Raw genomic sequence first — 27408 nt, 5'->3', positions numbered from 1 at the left:
CAGAAATAAACACCTCACGTTTATCTTCAGTTATACACGTCACACATCAGATTTGTTTGATATAAAAATAAAAGACATTTTGCGTTAACCCACATTGAAAAAACACTAACAAAAGAAATAAATTACTTTACACGGATTAATCTAAATCTTTACACATACAGACGTCTACAGACGTGACGCACACAGCTGCAGATGTTCTGGATTCCATTTGACGACCCATTCATGAACTAAATAAACAGATGTTGAGATATTCAGGAACGTGAATCCGCAGCGCTTATCCAGTTCTGACTGTTCTCCGTCGGAACGTAAACAAAAAAGCACGACCGCGTTACGGAAACAGGGAAAAAAAAAAAAAAAAGAGCCGCTACTGTTCATCTTTTAGGAGTTCACAGGATTTCTGCAGTTTTGCACTTCTGGTATCCTTTTTCTGCTCACATGATGCATCATGAGACCCTAATTGGGGGGCGGGAAGGTGTGAGGTGACCCCTGATGACAGCGTCTCGAGCCCTTGGGGGCTTTCAGGAGCACCTCCGGCCTCGTGGCTGAGCGCGTGATGTCACAACTCAGTGCACCCTGACGCGGCGAGGAAGGACTCCGACTCTTTACGCTCTCTCGGTTCCCCCCCCCCCCAAAATCTGCTCCGTATCAGCTCTGCCATTGACGAACACACGAGATCCATTAAGGTCGGAGGATTTCAACAGGAAAACATGGCAGCTGAAAAAAGGAACAAGGCACACTCCATTTCAGCTGCAGAAGAGTTGGTATCTGGAGGGAAACATTATGCAACCGGTGCTTTTTTACAGGCTTGTGTGCCACATGAATGAGTGCAATCATTTCCAAGCTCTTGGCTTAGGAGACGAAGAAAGCAACAAGCGTAATGGGAGCAGACTGAGTGCAGACTGCGTGGAGAGAAAATAAAGACAAACATCTCCCAGTACCAACACACAGATTCATGCTCGCAAAAACACACACACACACACACACAGAAACTTGGAAGTCTTTTCTCCGTCTTCATGCCCTCCCCCGCCATCACGCCGCTTTGTCTTGCAGGCTTGTGTGCAGTTTCACTCCGAACATGGCCTCCCACTGCGCTCTGACCCAGGCCAGCAGACCCTGGAGGAGCTCGGTGCTCTCCGAGCGCACACACCACGTCTTCTCCTGTTTCACCGTCTGCGCGAGAGAGAGAGAAAAAAAAAAAAAAGACGACGAGAATTAAAGCAGTTAATCTCACAGAAAATTCGACCCGACAACACGGGGCTGCCGTAACCGATATCACATCGTTGAAAACATCCATTTCCTCGGCCGATGTTATTAAGCTCTCAGCGCACACGCGGAGGTTTCCAGCGTGCCCACTCGCCCTGGATTGTTTCTTCTTGATTGTTGCGGCTGTAATTAAACAAACTGAGGGTTGTGTTTGCAGATCACAGCGAACGGAGGAACAATTAGAGGACTCCGTCAGTTCAGTGTTCTACTGTAGTAACTTTACGCACATGTGGAACAAATCAACACCAAACATGGCTCTATAAATACCTGTTTTTACTGTTTGATTCAGGGGCTTGCAGCTACTCCAAATACCAGACTTCATATGCAAAAGCTCACGTCCGATGACTTTATTTATCCAAGGAGCTGAATTACACGTTTGTTTTTGGAGTTTGTTGGTTCTCTGAACCGTTCCCTCATGTCTGATTGTTTAATGACTTTTAATTGTTTTCTTCTTGTCTCTTCAACTTGTCTTTTTGGTCTTTGGGATCTTTCCTTCTGTTCTTTCTTTTGAGTCTTTCTTTCTGGTCTTTGTGATCGTTTTTCCTCGTCTTTCTGATCTTTCTGGTCTTTGAGATCTTTCTGATTTGTGACTTGTGCACACTCACCTCATCGTAAAGCTTGATATCCATCCTGCACTCATCTGAAGGCCACAGGTGGACGGAGCTCACGCAGCTGATGGGCAGCGTTTCCAAAACGGTGACGCTGCCACTGCTCGGCTCTTTGTTTTCATTCACCGTCAGGCTGTTGGAGCTTTTCCTCCACTGGTGATCCTCTCTGAGCAGGTACAGGGTCTCCCGGGTCGCCAGGGCTGTCAGGGGCGTCCAGATATCCTCTGAAAGGAAAATATGACCTCATTCAAATGCATTCATCCTGGTTTAATCTTTACAACTATCTTTTCCCTCTTGGATTTTACAGTTTAGATAAAAAAAACAAAGCAGTGTTGATTTTCGCCTCTGATTTAGTACTACAGCTAACAGTCACAGGTCACCGGTTTTAAAAGCTTTACAAAGTACCTTTCTGCTACAAAGATAAGTTTTGGGATCATATTTCATGTCAAGATAGCTCCGTTTTTCCGGGCAGCAAGCGGAGAGCGAAGGCAGATCGAGGCACGCTCAAATTAAAGCACTTGAAATTCCGGCACCGTGCACAGCTGTGTGTAGCCTGCAGCTACCTTGGCTTCGACAGACAGCGAGGCATCCTGCAGCACCGCTCGCCACACACACACACACACACACACACACACACACACACACACACACACACACACACGTGCAGGGACCGCATGCATACTGATACAGTCGCTCGTCACTCAGTCCGGCCGGGACGACACATTTCTGCCTAATTTCTTTACGAGAAAGGCTGTTAACACGGATCTTTGACAGGCGCTTCACGTCTGCTGCTTCGCCACAAATCACATCCTCTCCCCCACATTTTCCTAAATAAAAAATCCTGCATCCATTTTCTTATTATTACTCCCATTTAGCATATTTTCCTGGCACCTTTTTTCTGGGGATGCAGGAATATCACGAGGGCTTTTATTGCGGCATTAACTCTTGGCACTCTTCCTGCTGGTTGAAATGAATGTTTATGATCTGGCTGATTCTACTTTTTTTTTTTTTTTTTTCCTGGAGCGACATGACCTGAATACAAGAGAAATATAGCTTCAGTTTCCTTCTACATGAACAGCAATGGTGTGAACCCAGAGGGGAAGAAGACAGGAGTTCGTCCGTATTATGTAATTAGCCTTAACAGCGCTGCTCTTTTCACCCTCTGACACCCTTATATACGGGACGTGTCGAGTCTTGAAATCTTATCTTTAGTCGAACGAGTGAGCTTGTAGAAAAAGCAACAGTCACAGAGTCAGACGGAAAAACACAGGTGAGGACAGGTCTCTCTTTTTTAGATACATCACCTCGCAGAACAAACGCCAGAATGTAGAAAAACTGCAGCTGTCCGTCCTCCACGTCAGCCTGGATGTCTTCACACACCAGAGGCCTGACAGGTGAGAAGAAATCAAGATTACGACACATTTATTAGCACAAAAATCTCCCTTTCGCACCCAGTTAGAGGCCTTGACAATGTTTTCAGAAAAGTTCGCACAGTGTTGTGCCGGCTCGTGGCTGCCAGGTGCTGGTTTTTACATGGAAGCACTTCAGCGTCAGGAAAGGGAGATAATTGACATAATAACCGCTGACAGGTCTCGGTTTGTTCAGAGACTGTGGTTAGCTGCCTTGCAAAGACAGTTGCGGATTTGACTTGTTCTTAGTTTTTGATGATTGAGCTGTGAAAGGCCTGAGGACAACTGACATTTGAAGACTGGAGTTATAACTGAGTGTTGGGACCTTGATATTCTAACCTGCTCCTCATAAAAATGCCCATTTTTAGTTTCCAAATCTTCTCTTCATGTTTTCCAGGTCGTCAAAACATCTACAAAAGACTTGAAATGTTTAATCACTCGCAGCTTTTTTTCCCCCCTCATGTTGCTCGTTTGTGAGAAACGTTCCTTCTCTGAAATAATACTTCTTGTGTTTTCTAAGCGAGGACCTAGAAAAAGCTACCGCCTTCTGTTCTGGTGAGGAAAAACATACAATAAAAAAGGGCGTATAAAAACTACTGGAGGTGACACGACATGACACGCATTCTTTGGGATTTGTGGAGGAACACATGTTACAAATTAAGATGTGGTTTTCCAGCTAATTTAGCAGCGCAGTTTCACAAAATGAAGTCTAAAGGAGCTGATTGTAATCAAGTAAAGATGTGTCAGAAATGTGCAGCGTTAGAGCTCCCTTTGATTAACACCTTCCAACAACCACATACAAATGTGCACAAACGCTGTTCAGACCACATCTTTCAGCGCACAGACAAATAAAATTAAAGAGATGTCGGCCATTTTCTCCCAGCTTCCCGGCGGTTAGGTAGGTGTGTGTCGGCTGGGTGGAGCGTACCAGAGGTGGTGCTGAGGGTCGAGTCTCGTGGTGGAGATGGACTTCAGCTTGCTGTCCGATTTGTGGGCCATCTCGCGCACAATTCCTGCACAGATCACAACACAAATCAAAGAAAAGCACCAGGAACAGAAAAGTCTTCAAACAAATGTGAACAAGAGTATAGAAGCTCTGAGAGGCCAGTGCAAAATAAATACATAAATTGATTAACCAGCTAGTAAAAGTTGTTACTCTTTTCACTTCTCAGGCAGTGCAAAAAAAAAGAATCCTAATAAATATTTCAAAAAATAAACTGCCAAAAAGAAAAAGAAATAACAGCTAAAGACTAAAATAATCTCACTAAAAAAAACAGACCTTTTTAGAGAGTACTGGTCGGTTTTCTCAGCTTTATATGAAGCTAAATTGCACATATTTGGGTTTATTTGACAACAAAATGAGGAATGTGAAGATGAAGTTTATATCCAAGCCATTTATTGATTGATTGTGGAAGTAACCAAAGAAATTAACAAATACTCTGCAATATCCAACAAAGCAACAACTATAAGAAAAGATGGATTAACACACTAAAAGCGTATCTGCCCACAGTTTGATGGTGATTTTAACCACCAGGAAGAAAGGCACATTTTAAAGATTTATTACAGAGTCACAGAAAACAACTCACTTCAACTTGAAACGGGCTACAGTAGCCTAAAAATGTCACACCCAAATATTCTAGGAAAAGAGGGCTACGCACACAAAAGCCAAATTCCATCAGAGACTTCTTCTGGTATTATAACTCCGATAAGAAAGCCAAAAGGTTTCCAGTTGCAGGTGTAAGATTTCAGCTGCATAGACTCGGTGGGTGAGAAAATGCCGGGAACACAATGCGCTGGGTCACGCTCACATCCACTTATTGTAGCGTATCATTGAGTGTGACAACAATACGGGGCAGAGAGGATATCTGCAGTGTGGCTTCGCCGGCGAGTCTGAATGGACGCACTTCAAAAGGAATTTAAAGGGACACTAAGCAGGAGTGGGGAAGAAAGAGGACAATGACGGGTTAGCGGTGCCTCGTCAATACCCATCTTAGGATGGAGGTCAATGTCATTTTCTCACGTGGGTCGCATGTTTTACAATTATATATTCCCAGAAGTGTGTCGGTCGCTGCCGTGGCTCCCTTCAGCTTGCTGTATTTGACACTGATGTCTATGCATGTTTCTGTGCTCCACTATTCGTACATTTGGAGACTGAATTTAGCTAATTTGATTCAGTAGTTTCCTAATTGTGGGTTTCAGGGCCCCAACTAGGGGTTGCGAGTTGAACCTAAAGCGTTGTGACATGATTATTGGAGTAGAAAATAATTGAAGGCCTCTAGAGTTTAATATTGACTGGGTGTTGTACTAAATCTTAACAAAAATACTGACATTTATTTTTATATTCACCAAAATGTGTCCACAAACACGTCAGTGTTTAATTTAGTCCGGCACGCGAGGTCTGTTTGACTTAAAAACACTGTATAAAACTGGCATAATTGTGCTTTAAACGAGAGCCATCTGAGCTGAGATTTGTCTGCGAAAAAAACATTTCTACCACTCAAGAAAACTGTCCGGCATTATCAAATGCGTCAGTGTTTAATTTTGTCTTAACAAAACACAGACACATACAACGACTTCCTGACTTGAATACAGGAACTATCTGATCAAAGAAGAAGTAAACAACACTGGGAAGCATTTCACCGAGCATTCAATGCCAACCTTCAGGGCTACGGAGCTATTTTGGTCGGTGCTCAAAAAAAGTATTTGGGTTCAGCGTCCAGTCTTCCAGGAGATCAGATGGGAACATGACTCAACATGCATCCTGTAGCAGAGGCTGCTAGCAGACATTTATTCTCATTAGGACTTCGAAAAAAATTTGTGATGATGTGTGAAGCAAACAAAAACAAGATGCATCTCTTTGCACATTAACTATGTTTACCGACAACAGTTTTCTGAAGTGCTCCTGAGCCCATGTAGTAATCTCCTTTATACAACGACTGAGTCTTCTTTCCACCTGCCACCAATGAACCTGTCTACCTGTGGAAAGTCTGCGGAGCTTTCTACAACGTTCTCGGTCTTTTGTTGCTCTCGTCCCGGCTTGTTTGGAACGTGCTGCTGGCAACATGTATTTACTAAAATCAGTGGAGTTGATGAGGTAAATGTTAAATATATTATTACCTTCACCGAGTTTTGTTTTCACCAGTGTCCATTTGTTTTTTAGTTAGTTGTTTAGAATTGGCCACATGCACTTTTGATGGGTTTGTGGGTCTGGATGAAGGGAAAGATCCGGGATTTTCTTTAATATCGCAAGAGAGGACATTTTTTTTAAACATTATTGTTCATTTTTGTCATTTTTTGACAGTTGGATCTTTATGAAAAATAATATAAATCAGGCGTATTAAGGTAACTTAAGGGGACTGTTGGGCCTTGGCGGAGATATGTGGTCTGTTTGGTGCTATTCTAGTCTTTGTACTGTTTTCAATTGAGCATATGTCAAAAAGTATTAGTAAATGATCATATTGTTTCATTTTGCATTGCCTCACAACTATTTTTGAGCTTGTGTGCCAGAAGTGAAGTACAAAATGTTCTACTTTGGCACCATGATCCCTTTTCTTTTCTAAACCTTTGGTTGTTTAATCTTTTAACTTTTGAATTGTCAAAATCCTGTTGGATTCTTCATCAAACTGTGTTACTGTTGGACGAAAAAGTTATCGTTCATGCCCTGTTCTCTGTCACGCTGCTGTTTTCAAACACAGAAATGTCAGTTTAAATCAGATTCATTTCTGTCTTACGTCTCGTAATCTTTTCTTTTTCAAAAGTAGAAATGTCCAGTAAACAGCCTCAAAATGTGACAGATGGCTTGACCGCTTTCGCAAAAATCTGCATTGGACTTGAGTCAAAGTCTCTCACATTGTTGGAGCAACGCTTTCACGTGTTGAGGAGAAACAGAGTCGTACGAACCAAAAGGCCATGTAACGTGTTAGCGCGGACAGTTTTATCAATGTGCCATCCAAGGGCGCAATTACAAGTAAGAAAAGGTGACCGGCCGAGCGTGTTAAGTTCTCAGTGGATGGTATTTTGTTGGCGTTCTGGTCTTTGTCAGTTCTGCTTCCTCTTGTTTCAGTCCCAGACTTTTTGGCTGCCTCCAACACCAACACCAATGTCCCCGATAGATTTTCACATGAGATCGAATACAATACCAATGAAACAGGTAAGATTAGATTTTCAACTCCCCACTGAACACCGTAAACTCATTGAGGTGATACATCCATCACTCAATTCTCCCCTTACACAGTTTGAGTTCAACAACAAAAACTGACAAATTCCTCTATGTGAGAGAAGACAACGGGCCAACAAAAACAGAAGATCAGTAACAGACTCTTCCAGATTCCAGCGGTCTCGTGTTATCTCATGTTTCAATAAAGTTGTATCAGACTCGGTTTGTTTCTCAGCTCCAGAAAACTGTCCTAGTTACAACCACGTCCTTTCTCTCTTCCAGCCAGCGACTCCTTCGTCATTCCAGTTGTGGTTTTTGACTTTGTCCGCATGATGGGAGCCAGCTTGGACGATAGACGGTATTTGTTATGGTTAAGCTTTTCCGCACTTCTTTGAACAGAATAGTACAACAGCTGTTTTGGGGTTAATTTGGCATTAGGAAAAAAGAGTTTGCCATAACATCAACTTACTTATCTTTGTCGTCAATGAAGGGAATATAAACACACACGCACTTTACACGTAGGTATTTGGCATCCAAACGTCAGATTTTCATGCTTGTTTTTATAATACACCTGGAAGGGAACCATTATTTGTGTTTTTCACTTGTCTGCTCTGTCTCGGACAATCTCTGTGGTCTTCCTGCGAGCAATCTGGAATCATTTTCAGCCATGAAGAACACAAAACGCAACAAATGAGCTGTTTATGAAATTAGATAGAAAAAAGCTCTCAGAGGACAGACGGGAAGCTAGAGAAGAAGAAGAAAGAAAAGCGAAGTATGTTTTGGAAAATGCCTCTAAAATGTCATTAGAGGGATTTGCAGCAAATTCACAAAAGCTTTTAAATAGGCTGCCCAAACCTCCTGGAAGACAGTTCAGAAGGACTTATAAAATAAAACAAGATTTACTTGAATTTCACTGAGAGTAACCAACTATTTCTAATGGTTTTTACTTTATTGTAATCCCTAAACCATAACCCTAACGCTGCTGTGGCAAATTCTGACCCTAACTCTGGCTTCACTGCAGTAAACTCCTGGCCCGGATCTCTGACCCTAACTACAGTGGAGCAAACCCTGATCCCGAACCCGGCTTCACTGGATTAAACCCTTGCCCTGACCCAAACCCTGAAGCAAACCCTGACACTGGATTTATTGGATTAAACCCAAGCCGCGACCGTAACCCAAGATTTATTGGATTGAACCCTTGTCCTGTCCATCACCTAAGATTTACTGTATTAAACATTAGCCTTAACTTTGACATAGTGAACCATGACCCTGACCCAAACCTATGTTTATACCACCACTCTGAATTGAATTGAAAATTCCCTGCAATCGGGCCAGTCTCTTGATTGATATGCTGATTGGGCTATAATTGTGATTGTCAGTGGCATATTACGATCCTTGTAAACATAACTAATGGCAGTTTGAGAAAATCATACTGGTTTATCAATCGTAACTGTACATTTTCTACACTCTTTTATAACATGTGTCAGTTTTTTGTTTCTCAACATGTTTTTAATGCTGCTGTCTAGGCCGGGCCTCTTTACAAATATAAAAAAAAAAGAATTATTGCCTGGTCAAATAAAGGAAAAACTGAGATTTAATGAAGAAAAGAATTAATTTATAACTTAAAAAGTATCAAGAAAACAATGACTAGACTTAACAAACCGTAACCAACACACTGTATGAGATGCTAGAAGATCATGAATCACTTTCCAAGTTCTTCCAAAAATATTTACTTGATTGCATTTGAGTGAAAGCTGGACAGAAACAGTTGTGGAAAAAGTGGCTTTTCTAATCCTGTGGCTGTGTTCAGTATCTCGTATCCTCAAAATGTTAAAATGCAACCATCATCATGAAAAAAATACCTCCCTGCGTCACATTCTCTATTTTACATTTCCCCACAAATGTGGTATCATGTGTCCTAGAACTCCGCAGCAGTACTTTTGTCGTATGTGCCAAGATGTTTTCCTGTTTGCTCCTCACGTTTAGAGGCTGCCTATTGTCAAATTAATTTTCCATATTTTTCCAGACATTCCAGGACCGAGCAGGAGCCCCCATCTAATAAAAGGTTTTCCTCTCAGCCGCTGGTCCTCCCTCGCAGACGAGTAGTTGGTCTGGGCAGGATGTGCTTAGTCTGTGTGAACCCAATACAAAAGGGGGCAGAAATCTGCGTCACGCAGCACACATATGGTATAGTATTAGCTTGTGAGGGGAGTAGCTTGGGTTTCTGTGGTACAATGTCTGTGAGGGGAACATGCTGTTCCAATACCTGCCTCAGGGATTCAACAGCACAACTTGTTTTTAATCTAAATTAGTCTGTGGTTTATCATGCGGCATCTTCCCTCAAAGAGCCCCGAGGAAAGTGCTGAAACCAGTAAAACCAGCAAGTACAGAGAGAGAGCAGGGTCGGCGAGTTTCTATTTTCAGAAAATACAACCTCCTTTATGTGTTTTCCATATGTTAAGCACAAACCATTTTCCACTTTGCTTCTATTTGGCAATGTTTCCTTTACCTGTCAACAGGCCAAAAAAGCGCTTGCAACGTAAGCTGTCCCGTACGAGTAGAGTGTAGGCCGGGCCCCCGTCCCCAAACTCCATGTGGATGCTCTGAGAGCCAAGCCCCACCTCCAGGTAGCTGAGCTCCATGATTGGGTGGCTGTCCCGCTTCTGCAGCCAATCGGACAGCTGGCCTCTGCTGGGAGGAAAGGACGTTGACGCATCAGAAATTGTGCCGTCACTGCGAGACAGATTAAATGGTTTACTTGATCTCTGACACCTGGAAGTGCCGCTGCCAGACCAGCACTTTAAAAAGTGTTTGCTGAAGCCAAAGTTTACTCTGTACAATCACGGTAATAACTTATGCAATACCTCGCTGAGATATAAGAAACAATAGGTTTGCTGCACAGTGCCTAGAACAAGAGAAGTCAGTTCCTCTGGTCTAAATTAACTTGTAAGAGCCACCACAGCACCGGCTCATGTCTGAAGGTAATCGATCTTGTTTGGACGAGAGACGAAAAGCTTTTCATCTGTGCGACAGAGGAGAGAAGGAATAACAAAAGGGGCTAAAACTAACAGGAGGAGAAAAGACTCCACAGACACAGCGAGGTCAATGTGTTCTCAAGATGTGACCCAGAAACCTGTGCAGGTTATGCAATATAATCCACATCCTAAACAGAGGGTGTGGGACGACACACCAGCGTTAGAAGTCATAATTGTTAACTGCAGCTTGGCGCCCTCTTTTGTATCAGTGTCCACACCAGCAGGATTTAATTACTTTTTTTGATAAATTGGAATGTGTTGCGTCAATATCTCGCTGACCTAATCCTACGCTCAGGGTTCATTTATTTCATCTTTCAGTCTGTTTCCTTCTAGAGTTGTTCACAAAACCTTTCGTGGTCGAGGTCCACCTGCTGCTGGTGACTCCGAGACATTCTATTACCAAGTTTCCCCACTTTATTTACTTACATGAACGTTCATCCTGAGTTTTTTCCTCTTTTTTCTCTTGTGAAAAGGTGCAATGTGTAAAGATGGCCACCTGTTGAAAGCTGCTCCGAAATAAGGGGAGCATATCACTCAAATAATCACCAAGTTCTGCTTACTGTACTCCTTCTTGTGGTTGTCTTTGCCTGTAGCTACTAGCTGCCATTAGCTAGTTAGCTCAGTTAACTGTGCAGCTTGTGGCTCAATTAGCCGACTGACAGAGGTCAGATTGAATGCTGGGGATACAGTATGGAGGCGATTTACAACAGCCCCGAAATTTACAGTCTTGACATTCTGTGAGTTAATTTTGTTTATTCATTAGACTTTAAAAGCTACGACAGCTTTTGAAGCGTCAGACTATAGACTTGCTCCGGTGTAGTTTCAACGCTGTCATTTACACACACACTGCTGATCACGTAAATTCATTTTTTTAATGTGTGAAACTGAAATTCTGGCCATATCTTAAACATCAAACCTTAACAAGGGTTATTTGAGAAGGTTTAACTTCTAGAAATTAAGGGTCTAAGCAAAAGAGAAGGGACAATTTTGTGCTTTTGGACTACATATGTGGATTAAATTGAAATGAAAGTATAGTATTTGTATAAGATGAATAAGACACAATTAATGCAAAAATGTACAGTACTGCAAGAAAGAATTATACATTATTATATTGTTTTACTCACTGAGTTTCTGATGTCATTTCCAAGAAATAGATTCTCTGGTTTGACACCACCAACAGAGAGGGAATCTCCCCGGGCTCCCCGAATTTGACAGCTGACATCTGAAGGCAGAGAAAAAAAAAAAATACATGACATAACTCATACGGCACAATGATTAGCGTCATAAGGCCGTAAATTCAATACTGAGACATTATTAACGACACCAGTTTTTCCCCAACCTCTATAGGGGTTTAAAACAAACTTCTAAGAGTGAGGTCTTGCTTAATTTCCTCTCGAACAACACAAGAAGTAAAAGCCTGAGTGAGAGAGCGAGCAGCCCCTGTCGCTGGATAAACAAACAGAACCAAGATGAATGGAGCAGGACCTCCTGTTTCCAGCTGTGGTCCTGTTCCGCTCTTTGCTCCTTGTCCAGGTGTCCGACAGAGACAAGCACTAGCCTGCTGATTTGATGGGCTCCCAGGATGCACTGCATGTTTAAAAAAAAAGGTCTCAGGGAGCGCTGAGTGACAGCGGAGCTACCAAAGAAGAAGAAGAAGAAGAAGAAGAAGAAACTCTGGGTTGAACGGGCTCCTGGGAGTTACTGACTGCGTTCATCCCGGCTGACTGAGACGAAACCGCAGCTGTAGGTCTTAAAGTTGTCACCACCGGTTAAGCTGGAATCTTTTGGCCATTAGGGAGACACGTCAGAGGACTTTTTGAAACCGCAGTCGCAAAGAAACAATAACAGCGACATAAAAACATTGTGCTGCTACATTTAAACAATCACTCACAAGCAGTCGTCATGGGCAAAATTATGCTTAAACAGTGGAGTCTGGCAGGGATATGGTTTCCTGCCCTAATTTTAGCTCCAGTAAAGACTTAAAAGCCCTGAAAACACATTTTCTGTCACTCAGCCTCTCACTGTGAACAGTTGAGTCTGACATGAACTGAAGATTGCTGAATTTCTGTTGTTTCATTTGCGCTTTCTCGCTGATTTAACGAGACACGGTAATGAGGCTGTTTGCTTGTGTCGCCAGTACTCAGCTGGTTAGCGTAGCTTTGCATAGAGACTGGAGAAAACAGCAAGTGTGGCTCCTCTAGAGAATTAACATCTTTATTTTGTTTGTTTAATCTTTATAAAACTCGGGAATTACCGAATTTAGTGGTGGTTATGGGACTACTTGAGTTTTTTATTATGAATTCCTGAGATGTAATAGTACATTTCATCTCCCTGAAGAGGAAACTGGACTAGTACAAACTGGTCAAATTTACTACAATCCATTTAACTTCTTTCCGCTGTATTTCCTTTCCTTTTTCTAAACCGCTCCCTCTTATTTGTTCCCCAACACACACCCTCACACTCCCACAAAATGTCTACAACACACACCGCCAACACCCCAGTAATGTTCCCTCCTCTCACTTTATTTAATTTCTGTCCTCCCACAATGTGCTTATCCTGTCTTTTTAATATGCCTAGCTGTGTCTCGTCTTGTCTCACTTGTTACTTGCTTCACTAAGTAAAGGCTGGATATAAACTTGCACTGAAGTTGTTCATTCGCAGGATGGCTGCCTCGCGTATCCCGCGTCCGTTTGGTTTGGTGGTGCACGTCTTCAAACTTTAACGCTACGTGAACACAAGATGCAAACTGCACTTGAATGGCAGGGTCGGCGCAGGGTCAGTATGGGGATGCGACAGGGGTCAGGGGTCAGTGAGCACGTCAGCAGTGACAACAATGGCGGAAAGATTTGAAGACAAGCTAAGAGACCACAATCGCTGCTGGCAAAGATTAGTACCAAACTAACATTGCTGCTCTCCGTCTCTCTCCAAAAATGGTCACTTCTGGCTCCAAAAAACCAAGATGGCAACGACCGTAATGCCAAACTCGGCTTTTGAAAGTGATTGGAATGTTGGGCTTATAATTCGTCTGGTGGAATCCACCGGTAACACGTCAGTCGTCCACATGGACACGAGGTCAAAAAGCAGGGACGTCTCCAGCCTCACTCCTTCTTACCTTGAGGAAAGAGTGAAGCTCCTCTTCCTCCTCGAACACCTCCACATCCAGGAAGAGCTGCAGCCGATGGTCCACCGCCTCGTAGTCCTCAGACAGTAGGTCCAAATCATCTACAGACACATTGACAGTTGGTGAATAAGTAAGTGGATAACTTGATTTATGTTAAGAGTTTCCTGGCGGCGACGTGAAGACTTACATACTTCTTGGTTTTCGTGAAACCTTAGCTACATTTTACTCCAGCGTCAGCCAACAGTTCTCACACAGGAAGGAATTTAAGAGCAATAATCCACAAATGAACAGCAGCGGAGTCTATTTCAACACTGATTAATGGTTACAGCTACTCAAAAATGACAGGGCTCGGACCTGCGGAGAGGCCAAAACAAACCCACCGTCTTTCATCCGAGGAGAGAACGCAAACAGAGATCAGATTAAAAAAGAAAAAAAAAAGCCTTTGAACCCTCAGACAATGTGCTCTGCAGAGACGAAAGGTGGACGCATGCACACACACACTCCACACACACACAGGTTGATTTGTCTTTAGAGACAAAGCACTTCTTCAGGCCTCTGCTCCACAACAATGGGAGCACTGTAGCACCAAAAAAAAAAAAAAAAAGCCACTGTACATTCAGTGCCAGTGTTTTAGGATGAGTGCGAGTCGTCTCCAGTGTGAGACTGTGGTTTCAGAAGGACAGATTACATGGTACTTTTTGGCGCTGCGACTGCAACATCACAAAAAAGATACTGAAAGCTATTATTACGCCTCAGCCCTCCCTCTCTCCCTCTCTCTCCCTCTCTTTGACTTTCATTCCTCTCCCATCACTTCCAGTAATGATTCCAGTCTGTCTTGTTGCACATGTGGTTCATCTAAAAATGGCAGCCATATGTGGGAGAAATCGGATGCTGTCACAGAGATACAGAGCGAACGGGTTTCTGTGCCACGCGGTATCCAAACACTCCCCATCTCTGTTCACTTTCAATTAACACTCGAATTCATCTTCAGGAGAGGCAACGGAGCCGACGTAAACAGTTTACACCACATGCCACAGTTGATGTGTTTTACAATGGACTGTAGAATTCACATCTAGTAATACGCTGCCATTTATATTTCCCTGCTGTTTGGGAGTTCCTCCAACAAACAGGCCTGCCAACATCACAGTGTTATTGTGGATGTAAAAACTGTACGGCGGACAAGATTTGTCCCCTTATCGAGCACATTAACTGTTTCAGATGTGGCTTCGAGCTGCTGCACTATGAGGATTTGCTGCTTTACTTTCACATTTCCAGAACTGCACCTTTATTTACTGTTTCTTGTTTATACTGTTTGATTTTTGTATCTCTATTATGCAATCCCCTTTGCTTTAGTTGTTATAGTAGTAACTTCAACTGTAGTGCTTTCAAGGGCTTCCAATAAAAATAGTGATATTTGGCACCAGTGCATTGATTCCAAAGTGGAAGTAATACGATACATTCCTGTGGGTCGATATTTATCTGCAGGGTTTCTCAAGCTATCATTGTTTTCCTGTATTTACTAGCAGAACAGAACAATAGCAGCAAGAAAGTCTGTTTTAGAGGAATCATGTGTGAAGATTTTTCAAATCTGCGATCAAGATGGAGTAAAAAAAAAAAAAACAACACACTCACCATTCGGGGTGGATCTTCCTGCAGGGTGTGTGTGGACGTCAGGTGGCGTAGCGCTCTCAGCGGTGTAGTGGTAGCTCCCAGCCAGATCCTCTTTACTCTGGCAGTCTGTGCTGTAGGAGATGCCGGAGATATCGCCCTGACCGGCCTCGATGAAGAAGGAGCTTCCCTGGGCGGTGATGAAGGTGGGGTCCTCTGTGGTGGTGGTGGTGGTGGTGGCAGCTCGGAGGACGGGACTGCTGCTGATGCTCGCATCTGTGTGATCGTCCTGAGACGAAAGACGGAAATGATGAGATATACAAGGAAAAGGGTAAAACAGACTAAGATTTACAGGGAAACAGACAGAAGAGAGAGTATTTTACTGCTACAGACCTTGATGTCGAGGTGATCGTCCTCACTGTCGGGTCTCGATGAGCCACGGATGGGTGTGCTGCAGTAGGGAGGCGATTGGACAGCCAGCTGAACCACATGATCGCTGCCACACTCTGGACAAATATTACAGTTCCCTGAAGAAAAAAAGGAAAAACAAACGAACACAGGAAATTGTTTTCAATTATCTACATATAGGTGAAGGTGAAAAACATCCCAATCAGTGACAAAGAATAGGAAGTGCTCCCCCTCATGGCCTTAACTGGTTATTGCAGGAGTGTGGTAACCTTTAATATCTGTTAACCAAGCACATACAGGGGTGGGTAGTAACGGGTTGCATATAATCAGGATTTCTTAATCAGATTAAGCGTAAGCAACTATAATCAGCCCTGATAAACTCTGAAGAAATTATTAATACCTTAATTGCTTGTTTGTTTTTGTTTTTTTCAAGCACAAATATTTGCTTGTTACAGGTTCTTATATGTGAAGATTTGCTGCTTTTCTTTGGTACTTGAAGGTACTAAAAGTGGAAGTCTTTGGGTTTTTAGATGGAGATTTTGGAGACGATGCTTTGGGCTCTGGAAAACTGTGGTGGGCATTTTTCTAGAGAGCCAGAGACCAGAATCGGATGAATCAGTGTCAGAAACATCCGATTCTGCAGCGGTCACATTTACACAGATGTGGTCGGTGCCCCCCGGCCAGCCCAAAGAGAAACAAAGAAAATATCTGATGTTCTGTTGTGCTTTCTAAAGCCTTTCTGCTCTCCTCGGTTCTCCTCAGCTGCTTGTCTGTGTGTGTTTCACTGTGGGCGTCTGCTCCGACAGAGTGAGCTCTCCTCGGAGTCGTCCATGTGGCCTTTGATTAAAACAGCAACATGAACTTACACTAAATAAACAGCATCCCACGTGCTGTTGGAATACACGCAGAACACCTTTAATTTGTCCCAGCACTGTTGTTGTAAAGGGTCATTTGATTTGACCAGCTGGAAATGCTGAACGAGCAGAATGCATTTCATTTGCACCGAAAACCTTTTGAGATGTTTAAAAAAGAAAAAATAAATATTTGTGGAACCCACATTTTTGTGGCTGTGTCCATTTTTTTTTTGTAGAATAAAGGTACAATGTTTTCAACGTTTGATCCTGAAGACTTAACAAAGAGTATTCAGAGACTATTCAGCTAATAATTTAAGGTTTTAAACTACACTGTGGAAGTTGGAACTTAAAAAAACACAAGAAGCAGACGAAGTTTTTAAAAACAAGTCATCTCTGTCTTCTCAGGAGGGTTTAATGATTCTGACAGCCAAATGACCAATGATGCTAGAATACGGACAGAAACACGCCTGCCTTTTTTGTTTCGTCTTCTTCTGTCTCTGCAGGGCACGTAGTTCTGTAACCCACAGGCAAACAAGCGACTAAGTTCAGACACGTGCAATTGACAAAAGGTATTTATTGCCAGTAATCTCTTCGGAGCAGCGCGCTAAGCACACTAACAAAAGGACCTCGTCGCCAAGAAATCCCTAAAACATCTGCGGAACAAAGCCGAGCGCAGGCGGGTGCGTGCTGGAGCAGGTCTTAATGTCAGGTTTGGTCAAAATGCTGGGAGGTGGCTGCTGGAGCGGGAGGGCGCTTATCTGTCTGCTGCTGATTATAGAGGTGGGAACTCAGCAAAGTGGCCCACCGGGCAAAAAAAAGAAGGGAGATAACTCCTGGGATGCTTCGCTGCTGGCCATCTGATACCAACACGTTGTTTTGAGAAAATATGCAGACGAGCAATGGGAGCCTGTTGGCTTTGACGTCAGGGGATGCACTTCTTCTTCTTCTTTTTTTTCTTGTGCATGAATGTGAAAACGTGGCAGGTGAAATGTGTGACCTTGTTTGGAGTCTCTTGTGTCTTATCGTTAATTTTCACCAGCTGACACTGACTCAACAAGAGTGAAAGTACTTGTTTAAATGGAAAAATGTAAAAACATGTACACTCGTGCTTCGTTTCCGAAATATGTAAGCCTGGGCGTGACTCACCCGAGTGCGTGCGTGACTCAGTTCGAGGGATGAATCAGAGTCAAGGCTGTGGTGGATTTGTGTGGGATCCTTTGACAGCCGCAGATGACAGATGAAGATATAAACTAAAGCCAAACACCACGTTGCTTGGGCAACTTTTCTTTTTTTTTTTTTTTAACCTATGAGCCAGCAGTTTTTTTTTTTTTTTATTGTCGAAGGCAGATTTCATTATGTTTCAAGCTGCCTTTTAACATCTGGTCAGTGAATGTTTAAAACCACTTTCTTGCGTCTCTGCGTCACTCTGAACTTGAGGGTTTATGTTTCATATGATGTGTTTTTTCAACATTAAAGCATGCACCACAATAAAAGCATGAATCTGAACATGAGACAGGCGCGGTACTTTTTCATCCCTCTCACCTTTGCCATCATCGTCACCCTCCGTCGGCTCCTCGTCACCCTGCTCCTTCACACCTTCTGGCAGCATCGCAGCCCCTCTCCTCCTCGTCGCCTCCTCCTCGCTGCTCTCCGCCTTACGAGTGAACTCTGACCTGCAGCGGAGGCACTGCAGGCGAACGCAGCTGGGGCGGAGCTCGGAGTCGCGACGCTGGTTTTCCTCCGCCACATGGGACAGCACGTCAGTCAGGGCCTGGTCAGCAAGAGAACACGTTTGTTGACACTGCTGCGGAATTTGGCTGTCAGCTGACACCGCACCTTTTTAAATTCTTCTTTATCTTACTCTAGTTGTTACTTATTCCCCCTTTTGAGCTCTGGAAACAAAAAATTCTTCATTATAAATCTGCTTTCAAGTCATTAACGTTCACTTATGACCCAAATTATGATCGATAAATGTGAGCAATCACATCGTCTTCTGCAGAAAAAAAAAACAAGCTGATGAGCTGAGAACAGTCGACTTTTTCTGCTGTCAGCACTTGGTGTGATATTCAGGCTTCATGTTTTCATCAAGAAAAAGAGAAAATGTACAAACACAACACAGACACAGAGTTCCTGTGTACGCTGAAAGCTTTGCAGCTGCAGACGAGGAGCTACAGTAGCTGCGTCGAGCTTCTCAAGATGGCACCGTGGGACGTAATGTTTAAGTGTTCCTGTAAACAACAGAAGGATCCGTCTTCAAGGTGTTGGTTGGGGTTTATACTTCTGCAACGTCTCTGTTTATAAAGTATGATTTATAAGTCCCTGGCTGCTCCCACCGCACAAATCTAAAAAAGCTAAATCACATACTGGAATTGGTATTTACTTTCTGTGTTAAAATTAAAGCTGGCACCCAGCAGCCGTTGCACAATGTGAGAACACCAAAGTCATAAACAAGGTAGTAAACATGGTACACAGTGTGCTGCTGGATGTTGCGTCACAGTCGACAAAAACACAAAGGTAAGAGCGAAGGGTGAGCGTGACCTGACTCGCACAGGGTGGCCAAGAAGGCAACGAGTGGGCGTTCTCATTTACATGCCTTGCTTCATATTCATGCGATGACAATCTGTTGGGGTTTTTGTGTGGAATCTTAAAAAATACTTCCCAGAAAACACGCTTGAAGAGTGTGTGTGTGTGTGTGTGTGTGTGTGTGTTATTAACCTGCAGTGCCTGCTGTGGGTCATCATCCAGCAGGACGTAGCACTTCCTCCGTTTCTCCCTGTTGATGTAGTCGAACTGAAGCTCTGCAGCTGGAAGCATCTCTTCTGTCTCCTGAGAGGGAAAAAAAACGAAAAAAAAAGTTAAACCGACGACTCACAGGAACATTTCTGCTTTGATTATGACTTCACGCTGTCATGGTGAAGCGATACGCTTGAAGTTAACGCCACAATTTAAGTGCAGGGAACTTTGTTTTTGAGTCTGACATCTTGTAAAATAAAAACAAAAATAAAATGCTGTGTCCACTGAGCTGAAAGAGTGAGAGCTCAGAGATGTTTCCCACTGCTGATGAAAGAGCTGTGGAATTATCCCGATGGCTTCCAGGTGTGTTTCAGGAGATCACGACACGCACGCACGCAGATACACACCACACACACATCATGTCATTAATCCAAATCGTGGCATCGGGAAAAAAGTGCGTGCCAGTTTCATCTGGAGCCGCAGATATTGGTGCAGCTGTCTCTATTTTGATTATACACGACCTCTAACTGCCAGCCGACAGACGGGGCCAACAGGTCAATTTCTGCTCCACTTCCTTCGTTACTTTATGTTGTTTACAAGCTTCATGAATAGAAGATTGGTCAGCTCAATTTACGTGAATCACAAACAAACTCCAGTCAAAAAGCAGGCGTTGAAATAAATTAACTGCATCCCGTTGCACCAGTTTTATTCCCACCCTTTCCTCTCTCACCCCTCGGGTCCAGGCGGCCTCTGTGGTCTCCACCCGGGCCAGGCTGCCGAGCTCCAGGCGGCACCTCTCGCGTCCGCGCTGCATGTCCACCTCCAGCACCAGGTGCTGTGTGACGCGCAGGAACACCTCCCTCCTGCTGCTCCTCCCGCCCGGACCCTCTCCATCTTCCTCTTTGTCGGATAGGACGCCCACAAGCAGGGGGTGACACAGGTCGACTGACGAGAGAGGAAAGGAAATCAGAGAGGAAAATTCAGAAGTAATGATCATCAGATTTGATTCCAAAACTGTTTGGTGACCCTACCTCCCAGATCCTCCTCCTCTTCTTCTTCCTTGGTGTCCACACTCGCCCCTCGAGCCGACCGTTGAGACTCCGGACTCGGCTTAGGCGAGCCCACCGCTGGTCCGTCCACCACGCTGCACTCCAGAGTGGACTCTGTGTGCTGAGGGCTGTGAGCGGTCCACTGCAGGGTGGACTCTGTTTCCAGATCTGCCTCCACGTTTGACGTCTCCGACTTGGGCTCGGGCGAGAGCAGCAGCGGGGGAAGGACCTCCGGAACATGATGCCCGGGGCTGGTGGACGCACGTGTGGTGGTGTTGAGGCCGTTGGGGAGGGGCTGAGGGTGGGTGGTTGGTTGGTTTGTGTTGTTGGTAGAGGCGGAAGCTCCGTCGAGATGATGTTGGTACCTCAGCCAATCCTCACCCAGCTGATCCCTGAAGCTGGACATGCGCTCGATCTCCTGCTGGTGGGGGAGAACGATGCCTAATGGAGAAATGACACATTATTTAACGGCTTAATAAGCTTTAATCACCAATGTCGCAAGCAAATAGTAGTTAAAACTGCAAAACGTTGGGGTGAGTTTATGCATTTAGTATGTTATCATACAATTACTGTGTGGATTCATTTTGGACAGACACACCTTGAGCTGAAGAACGCAGCCTGGGCTCGTAATCTGTGTCACTCGGCTCGGATATGCTGGCTCTCCGCACCTTCACCTTACTCTGAAATAGAAAATTTTTTTTTTTATCAGTATTGAACAGTCCAGATGGATCAGTAACAAATAATTACTTATTCCAACACTTCTCACTCTGGACTTCTTCTTCCGAAGGTGCGACACTCCCACTTCAGCCACCGACATGCTGTCGCTGAGCTCCCCTGCACCGCTCGACACTTCCTGGTTACTGCGTTCAGGCTGCGCTGCAGCTGGAGGTGCGGTCTGTATATGGGCGATGAGCTGGCCTGCTTTGGGCAAAACCTGCAGAACATTTCAGTCTGACATTAGACTCTTAAAACATGCATGTCTGACTCTTTGACCTGGTATGTACCCTCCTGACCACTGACCATGAATGGAGCCCAGCTGGTTAATCCCAGGTCATGCCCTCTGACACAAGGTGGTCAGGCTTTTATCATTAGAGCCAAAACACCATGAAATCCTCTGCCTGCTGATCTCCTACTTCAATCTATCTCTTAAAGCCTTAAATACATTTATTCACCCAGAAATATCTGCTTCTGTCTCAGGAGCAGAGGCCAAAATACCATTGATTCGCTACAAAAGGATGATCGTACTTATCGAAACTTACGGATAGCTCGGATGAGGACAGCGGGATACCATCGAGCTTGAGCTGGAAAGAAACAAAAAAAAGGAAAATTTTCAGCTCAGTATGACAGAACATCACAAGCCAGCGGTTGGCAGTCATGTAGAAACACCATGAGTTCACAGGATGTGGTCAGCAGGAAGCTGTTTCTGAGCTGTTGGGTGTTTTTTTGCTTCCAGATAAATCAAGACTTCTGCAGCTGCACTATAAATATATCCATGCAGGACGAACATATTATCTTCCTAATGGTCCTGTATTCTACATGCTGAAAAAGTAATACAGATGTCTAGCTGTAATTACGACTCACTCGAAGGTTTGCAGCCTTCGGGGACAGGTGTCGGACGGTGCAGTTGCGGTGAGTCTTCTGGAAGAACAGCGGGTTGCCCTCCAGGTTCAGCTGGAAGAAGATGATTTACATTTTACAGTCCGCTGGTGTCACACACACCTACATAAAATCAACATGTCGGGCTAAATGATATACTGGAGCCCTTTGAAGGGGTATGACGTGTTTGCTTACTGTGTTGAGGCAGTGCAGCAGCGAGAGAGGAGCCAGCTGGGAGTGCTCCAGCAGGAGGTTGTAGGCCAGGTCTAAGTGCTGGAGTGAAGACAACTGCTCAACACCTGCGGACGATATTAAGAACATGGGGTATAAACAACGTATGCAAGGAGAATAAAAAGAAACCTGCAGCTCAGATATTTAAACAGATTCGCATGCTACTCTCCCTTCCCATGCAAACAGACATAATAAACAGGCAGGTGTGAGGTTATCTGAAGCTTCACTGCGTGACGATAAACAAAATCCAAGACGAACAGAAGGGCTTCCAAAACAGTGGCAGGGGTCTCTGTCAGAGAACGACTGCTAGATCAGAACAGAGTTTTAGCTTCTACGGTAACAAAAGGTCAGTGAATAAACATTTTTTAGAATGTGCTTAAAAGAATGCCTCTTTAATTGAAAACTCCCCAGTTAAGTAAAGCCTTTACAAAAAGCCTCTTCCTATAAATTCCTGTTAACTCCTGTGGAAAGTTTCCACCTTGGATATTCTCTGAATTTTGGATCAGCTTCCTTTTCCTTTTCTTTTTGTTCCGCCACTGACTCGCTCCTCTCTCTAAGCTCTGTGAATGTTTAGGCTCACGACTCGATCTGATCTGATTGTGTTTAAAAGAACGAGATAAGAAACTTTGTGTCAGTCTGCGTTACCGTTGATAGTCTCCAGCTCATTATTCCTGAGGTTCAGTGTGAGCAGTTTGGCTCTGGCGCTCAGGCCCAGCGTTGGCGCCCTCTGCAGGCAGTTGTAGCCCAGGTTCAAGTGCTCCAGGTCACTCAAGGGCTGAGGGTGTTGAGACACAGAAGCAGAACAAGTGGTCACAAGCAAATAAAGAAACTATACTTCTATTTAAATAAAGGGAAAATATAATGAAATAAACAGAAACCTTTAGGAATTCAGCACAATCCTGAATCTTGTTATGGCTTAAATCTAAAGACTTCAGGACGTTGAGTAAACTCTACGAAAAGAGAGAAGAGAAGATTGAATTCACGTGACGATAACATCGGTTAAAAATAATCAGCAAAGACGCATCTGTGTGTGTGTGTGTTTGTCTCACTAGTGACTGGTCAAGGCAGACAATGGAGTTGTAGCTGAAGTTCAGAGTGTGCAGCTCCAGCCAAGGCAGCGCAGAGCTCAGGTCGCCTCCACACAGAGAAAGCAGCTCCTAAACAAACACCCATATACATATACACACACATCACTGAAGCTTTAACCGTACCGTACATGCACTCAGTGACACTTCCTGACAAATGCTCTGCAGACGGAGAGTACCTCCAGGGAGCTGAGGCTCTTCGAACATGTGAAGACCTCCAGCTGAGAGTAAACCCCTCGCAGTCCCTCCAGACAGTGTGGAGGGATTCGCTTCAGCTGGCGAAGAGGAGACAAAAAGATGCTGGTTTAGTGTCGGAAACTGAGGAAAAAAGGAGGGTTGTAATATTTTTCTATGTGGTGTAAGGTTTTGATCATATTGGCATTGTTGCTAAATAAATAAAAAAGGACATTGTCGGTGTTTATACTCTACCTCCAAATACTTCAACGACTTGAAGGGGAAGATTTTCACCACAGACTGAAGTCTCGTCCCTGGAGGGTTGATGAGCTGCGTTCAAAAATAAAGCCATGCAACATATTATCAATAAGATTCTGTAGAAGTAAATAACACACACATTTGATTGTGGGGTTGGACCACCTGACCTGACAGTTTGGGGGATCCTAGCTCACCTTGAGGGAGATGGTCTTCTGCAGGACGTCGAACAGGAACTGCAGCTGCAGCAGTGACGCGGTGTCGGCAGGGTGGGACGGCAGTGCGAGGAACCCGTGCTGCTGGCTCCTGGACAGCAGGTACTGCTCAAACAGCCGGGTGAGCTGCTGCAAGCTGGCTGCCGGCAACGTCAGCGTGCTGCTGCCATCCAGCACCAAGTCGCCTGGAGGGTGAGAGAGAGACAAATCACTTAGATCACTCCAGAAGAAATTCAAACTAAGTGGATAAACAAGCTGTTCTCAGACGAAAAACAAGGTCCCTGAGCACTGTTAGAGGCTGGACAGGTGGCAGGGTCCGCCACATATAAACAAAATAATGCAGTATGAAACTGTGTTGTACTTTAAGCCTTCATAGTGCACCTTTAGGGACAGGTACCTGACATTTGTATGACAAATAAATCCATGTATGAGATATTTTTTTGAGGCAAATCTAAGAAGGACCAAACACAGAAATTCAAAATAAAGACTATTTCCAGCTTAAGAGCTTTGACACAGAGCTCCCTGCTGTTGTTTTGGTTGACTTTCACGGGCTTAAATGCAGTCAGACACACTTAGTATGACTATCAGCTGACTTGGCATTAACCACACCTGGAGGACAGTGAGTGAACACCTTGACATACCATCATTTCGGAGGAGTTTGGCCAGACTCTGTACCAGGGAGGACTGGCCATCGGGAGATACAGCCATCCTGAAACAATTCAAACAAACGTGTTAGCACGATAATAAAGCAAAAATCTGATATAGAACCGAAGAATAGCATTTAATCGTGTTGTTGACATTCATGTGTCTGTCAACTCAAGTTAGCTAACATGGGCGCTCAAAACAGTTGCTAACGTTAGCCGTGCTAACGTAAACTAGCTTACCAACTTCCTCGTAGCTAAGCTGAAAAAAACCGACCTACCTGCGCGGTGACAGCCACGAAATGGAGGGTTAACATAAAGTTACACTTTCCTAGGAGAGAACTAAAGCATTTTCACATCCGTACGTGAAGGGAAACGCCGTTTTAGTTGTAATTTGTTGGTTTCATAGTGCAGCACACAGTGATGTTGACATTTCGTTTCGTCACATGACCAAACGGCTGATGCCTCTACGGTGGCCTCGATGGACCAAAAAGGGTAAAAGTCCAAATAAGTCAGAATTTCTTCCTTTTCGCGTATAAAAAGGAGGATATTACTGTTTGTTTTGTATTTTTAACACTGAGAAGTTAATTATTGTATTCTTTAAGGACACACAGAACATAAATTAGCCGACGGGATGTAAGAAAATAGTATTTTTTGAGTGCTTTATACAGAAAAACTGCTTGAAAAGTGCTCGCTCATATTAAAAAAAGAGCATTTTTATGATATTTATATGAATCTTAAAATCACACTATGAACACTTGGAGTAGTGACTGCAGGTGACCACAGGGTGTCGCACTTTAGCAAGGATCCTAAACTTCACACAACACAAACACAAATGCCAACATGAGTGCAGATGAAAATGTCAAATTGACAGAAAGACACTGAATCCATCCCTCCTGTCATGATATAGAGAATGGAGCAGCAGCTGCGCCGTGCATGATGATGCTCAACGTGACCGACTTTGTTCCCTTTTGCAGCCTGAAGCAGCTCTAAAGCCAGAAACAGCATTTTAAGCCTTAAATGTAAAGTATGAGACCTTTTGTGCTTCCCAGGCGTTAAGACCCGAGCAGCAAGGCACTGGCTTTCGTGGTGGCTGAGGTTTTTAATAAATGCCAGCTGTCAAATTAACCAACCTGAGTCTCACACCACATCTGCCTGTTGGCAGATGCTGGGCAAGCCATATCCGAGTCATGGCACCAATAAAAACAGAGCTGGGCAGCTGGTTGTCCAAGGAGAGCGAGGGCTATTTATGCATACTTTATATGGCTGCAGAAAGAGCACTGATTTTTAAACCAGGTCTCATATCAGGATGCTATTACAGACTCTGTGCTGTGGGTGCATAGTGTGACACCATCCCTCACATTCACTCAACACACACACATTGGGTAGAGCTGTTTTCAGCAGGTCTTTGTTGCGTTTCATTGGGGAACACGTAATGCCATGGCTCCATAACAGATACTCCGCAGAGATTTGCATGACCAAATAAAGCAAGAACTTTCCTAATTTGCACATGCATCACCTGTTGCTAGGCAGCAAACAAACACACTCACATTTGGGGCACACACACACAAGCACAGAAAACACACACACACACACACACACACACACACATAAGCATTTTTTCCCCTTTTGGGACTTGTGATGCCAACATTTCCATGTAAGGATTTATGTTCTGTAATTTGGTAAACATTTCCACTCAGTGAGATGTCGCACCGGTCCGGTTGAGAGAGCAGGTTTCTGACAGTTTTCTTACACACATTAATGCATTTAAAACACAATTCACGCATTAATCCAGCTGTTTAGGCCCGCTGATCAAATGATAAATGACTTTCTCAATCCTCCTGCATCATTGCTTCCACTTATCTAATCAGTAGTCCAAGCAAAAGGAGCCTTAATTAAGTACACTCCAAGCCAAACACTAAACAGTGCACTCATTCATTAACAAAGTCTGAAAAATGAACGCGAGGATGTCTCCGGGGGTCTTTCAGCTGATAAGAACCCACCAACAGCGATGCTGCCTTCCTTTGTTTGCTCGAGGAACACGCACGTTGGATCTAGATGTGTTGTAAAAGTGTATTTTAAGGACATTTCAGTCTTTGCAGCGCTCCCATTTTTTCAAAATAGGCTGCAGCTGTCCTCCAGACGGCCTGCTGTGAGGCTTAGCAGCTCGAAATTAGGCTGCTCGAAGTGCACCGCTGCAAACGTTAATTGCCCAGTTAGCGGTTTATGTCACCGTTGGATCGATTAAAAATATTTTGGCCCGTTCGCCGGGGTTGTTTTGGACTGAGGCAGAAAGCGCTGAGTGGTATTTATTAATGTTTCCAGTCAGATATTTCTGGCTGTTAATTGGTTAATAGTCAGACATTTAGTGTTTAGCAAATGTCTCAGTTAAGAGAAGTAGAAAAGAAAATGCTAATTAGCATCAGCTTGTGTTTTTATCACGTCACATACACATTTGTATTGCATGTGAGCTGCCATAAAACATGTTGTCTTAACAACCCCGGCAGCATTTAGAGGGTTTATTACCCACTATAATTGTAAAGTGATCTGAGGACATTTAAGTGCGTTCATCAATCTATTTATTAACGACTGTAAGTCATTATGAAGCGTCCATAACTGCTGTATAAATAGATAATGAATGCTTGATAATATAAGTGGTAATCGGATATAAAGATGACGTGTCTTTAGAAAAAGTCAGATGATGTTTCGTCATCAGCAAAACATTTCTGGAGCTTCACAGCGAGACAGCGTTGCAGCGTTCTCCTAAACTACAGAAGAAGCTGGAGACTTGTATTAAAATGTAAAAATACAACCACAAAAAATAAATAAAGACGCTCCGTACAGCTCAGCTGATGTAATCTATGTTTCTGCAAGCCCTGAGATCCCAAATTGAATTGAAAAGACGGGATTTACACCCTCGATGTAAGCACTTTTAGTCGAGCAGCTAATGTGAAGTTATCTTCTTGA

General features: G+C 43.8%; 1 protein-coding gene across 2 annotated transcripts; it reads right to left on the bottom strand.

The window, feature by feature from the left end:
- LOC119015444 (serine/threonine kinase 11 interacting protein) lies at positions 1-24909 on the bottom strand. Of its 2 annotated transcripts, none has more exons than XM_037091416.1 (26): positions 24723-24909; positions 24442-24509; positions 23783-23985; positions 23586-23660; positions 23336-23431; positions 23121-23228; positions 22950-23021; positions 22717-22846; positions 22036-22139; positions 21826-21915; positions 21504-21545; positions 21011-21178; positions 20843-20924; positions 20227-20685; positions 19926-20140; positions 19178-19288; positions 18005-18233; positions 15594-15727; positions 15225-15489; positions 13584-13693; positions 11596-11693; positions 9946-10127; positions 4209-4293; positions 3176-3258; positions 1869-2095; positions 1-1170 (listed from the first exon to the last, which is right to left on the bottom strand). In XM_037091416.1, the coding sequence occupies exons 2-26, from the start codon at positions 24506-24508 to the stop codon at positions 1030-1032; spliced, it is 3576 nt and encodes a 1191-aa protein (XP_036947311.1). In that variant the 5' UTR covers position 24509; positions 24723-24909; the 3' UTR covers positions 1-1029. The 2 variants fall into 2 exon arrangements, with proteins under 2 accessions (XP_036947311.1, XP_036947313.1); XM_037091418.1 differs by having other exon boundaries at positions 9946-10124.
- Between the last annotated feature and the right edge of the window lie 2499 nt (positions 24910-27408).

Source organism: Acanthopagrus latus, chromosome 24 (genome assembly GCF_904848185.1).
Source record: "Acanthopagrus latus isolate v.2019 chromosome 24, fAcaLat1.1, whole genome shotgun sequence".
In the NCBI taxonomy this organism is placed as follows: Eukaryota; Metazoa; Chordata; class Actinopteri; order Spariformes; family Sparidae; genus Acanthopagrus; species Acanthopagrus latus.
This window is presented reverse-complemented; position numbering and strand designations above follow the sequence as displayed.

Coding starts and splice junctions, on each gene's coding strand:
- LOC119015444 (XM_037091416.1), bottom strand. CDS start 24,508: ATGGCTGTATCTCCCGATGGCCAGTCCTCCCTGGTACAGAGTCTGGCC. Junction 15,490..15,593: donor ACGATCACCTCGACATCAAG/GTCTGTAGCAGT, acceptor CTTTCGTCTCAG/GACGATCACACAGATGCGAG. Junction 3,259..4,208: donor GACCCTCAGCACCACCTCTG/GTACGCTCCACC, acceptor CTCACCTGTCAG/GCCTCTGGTGTGTGAAGACA.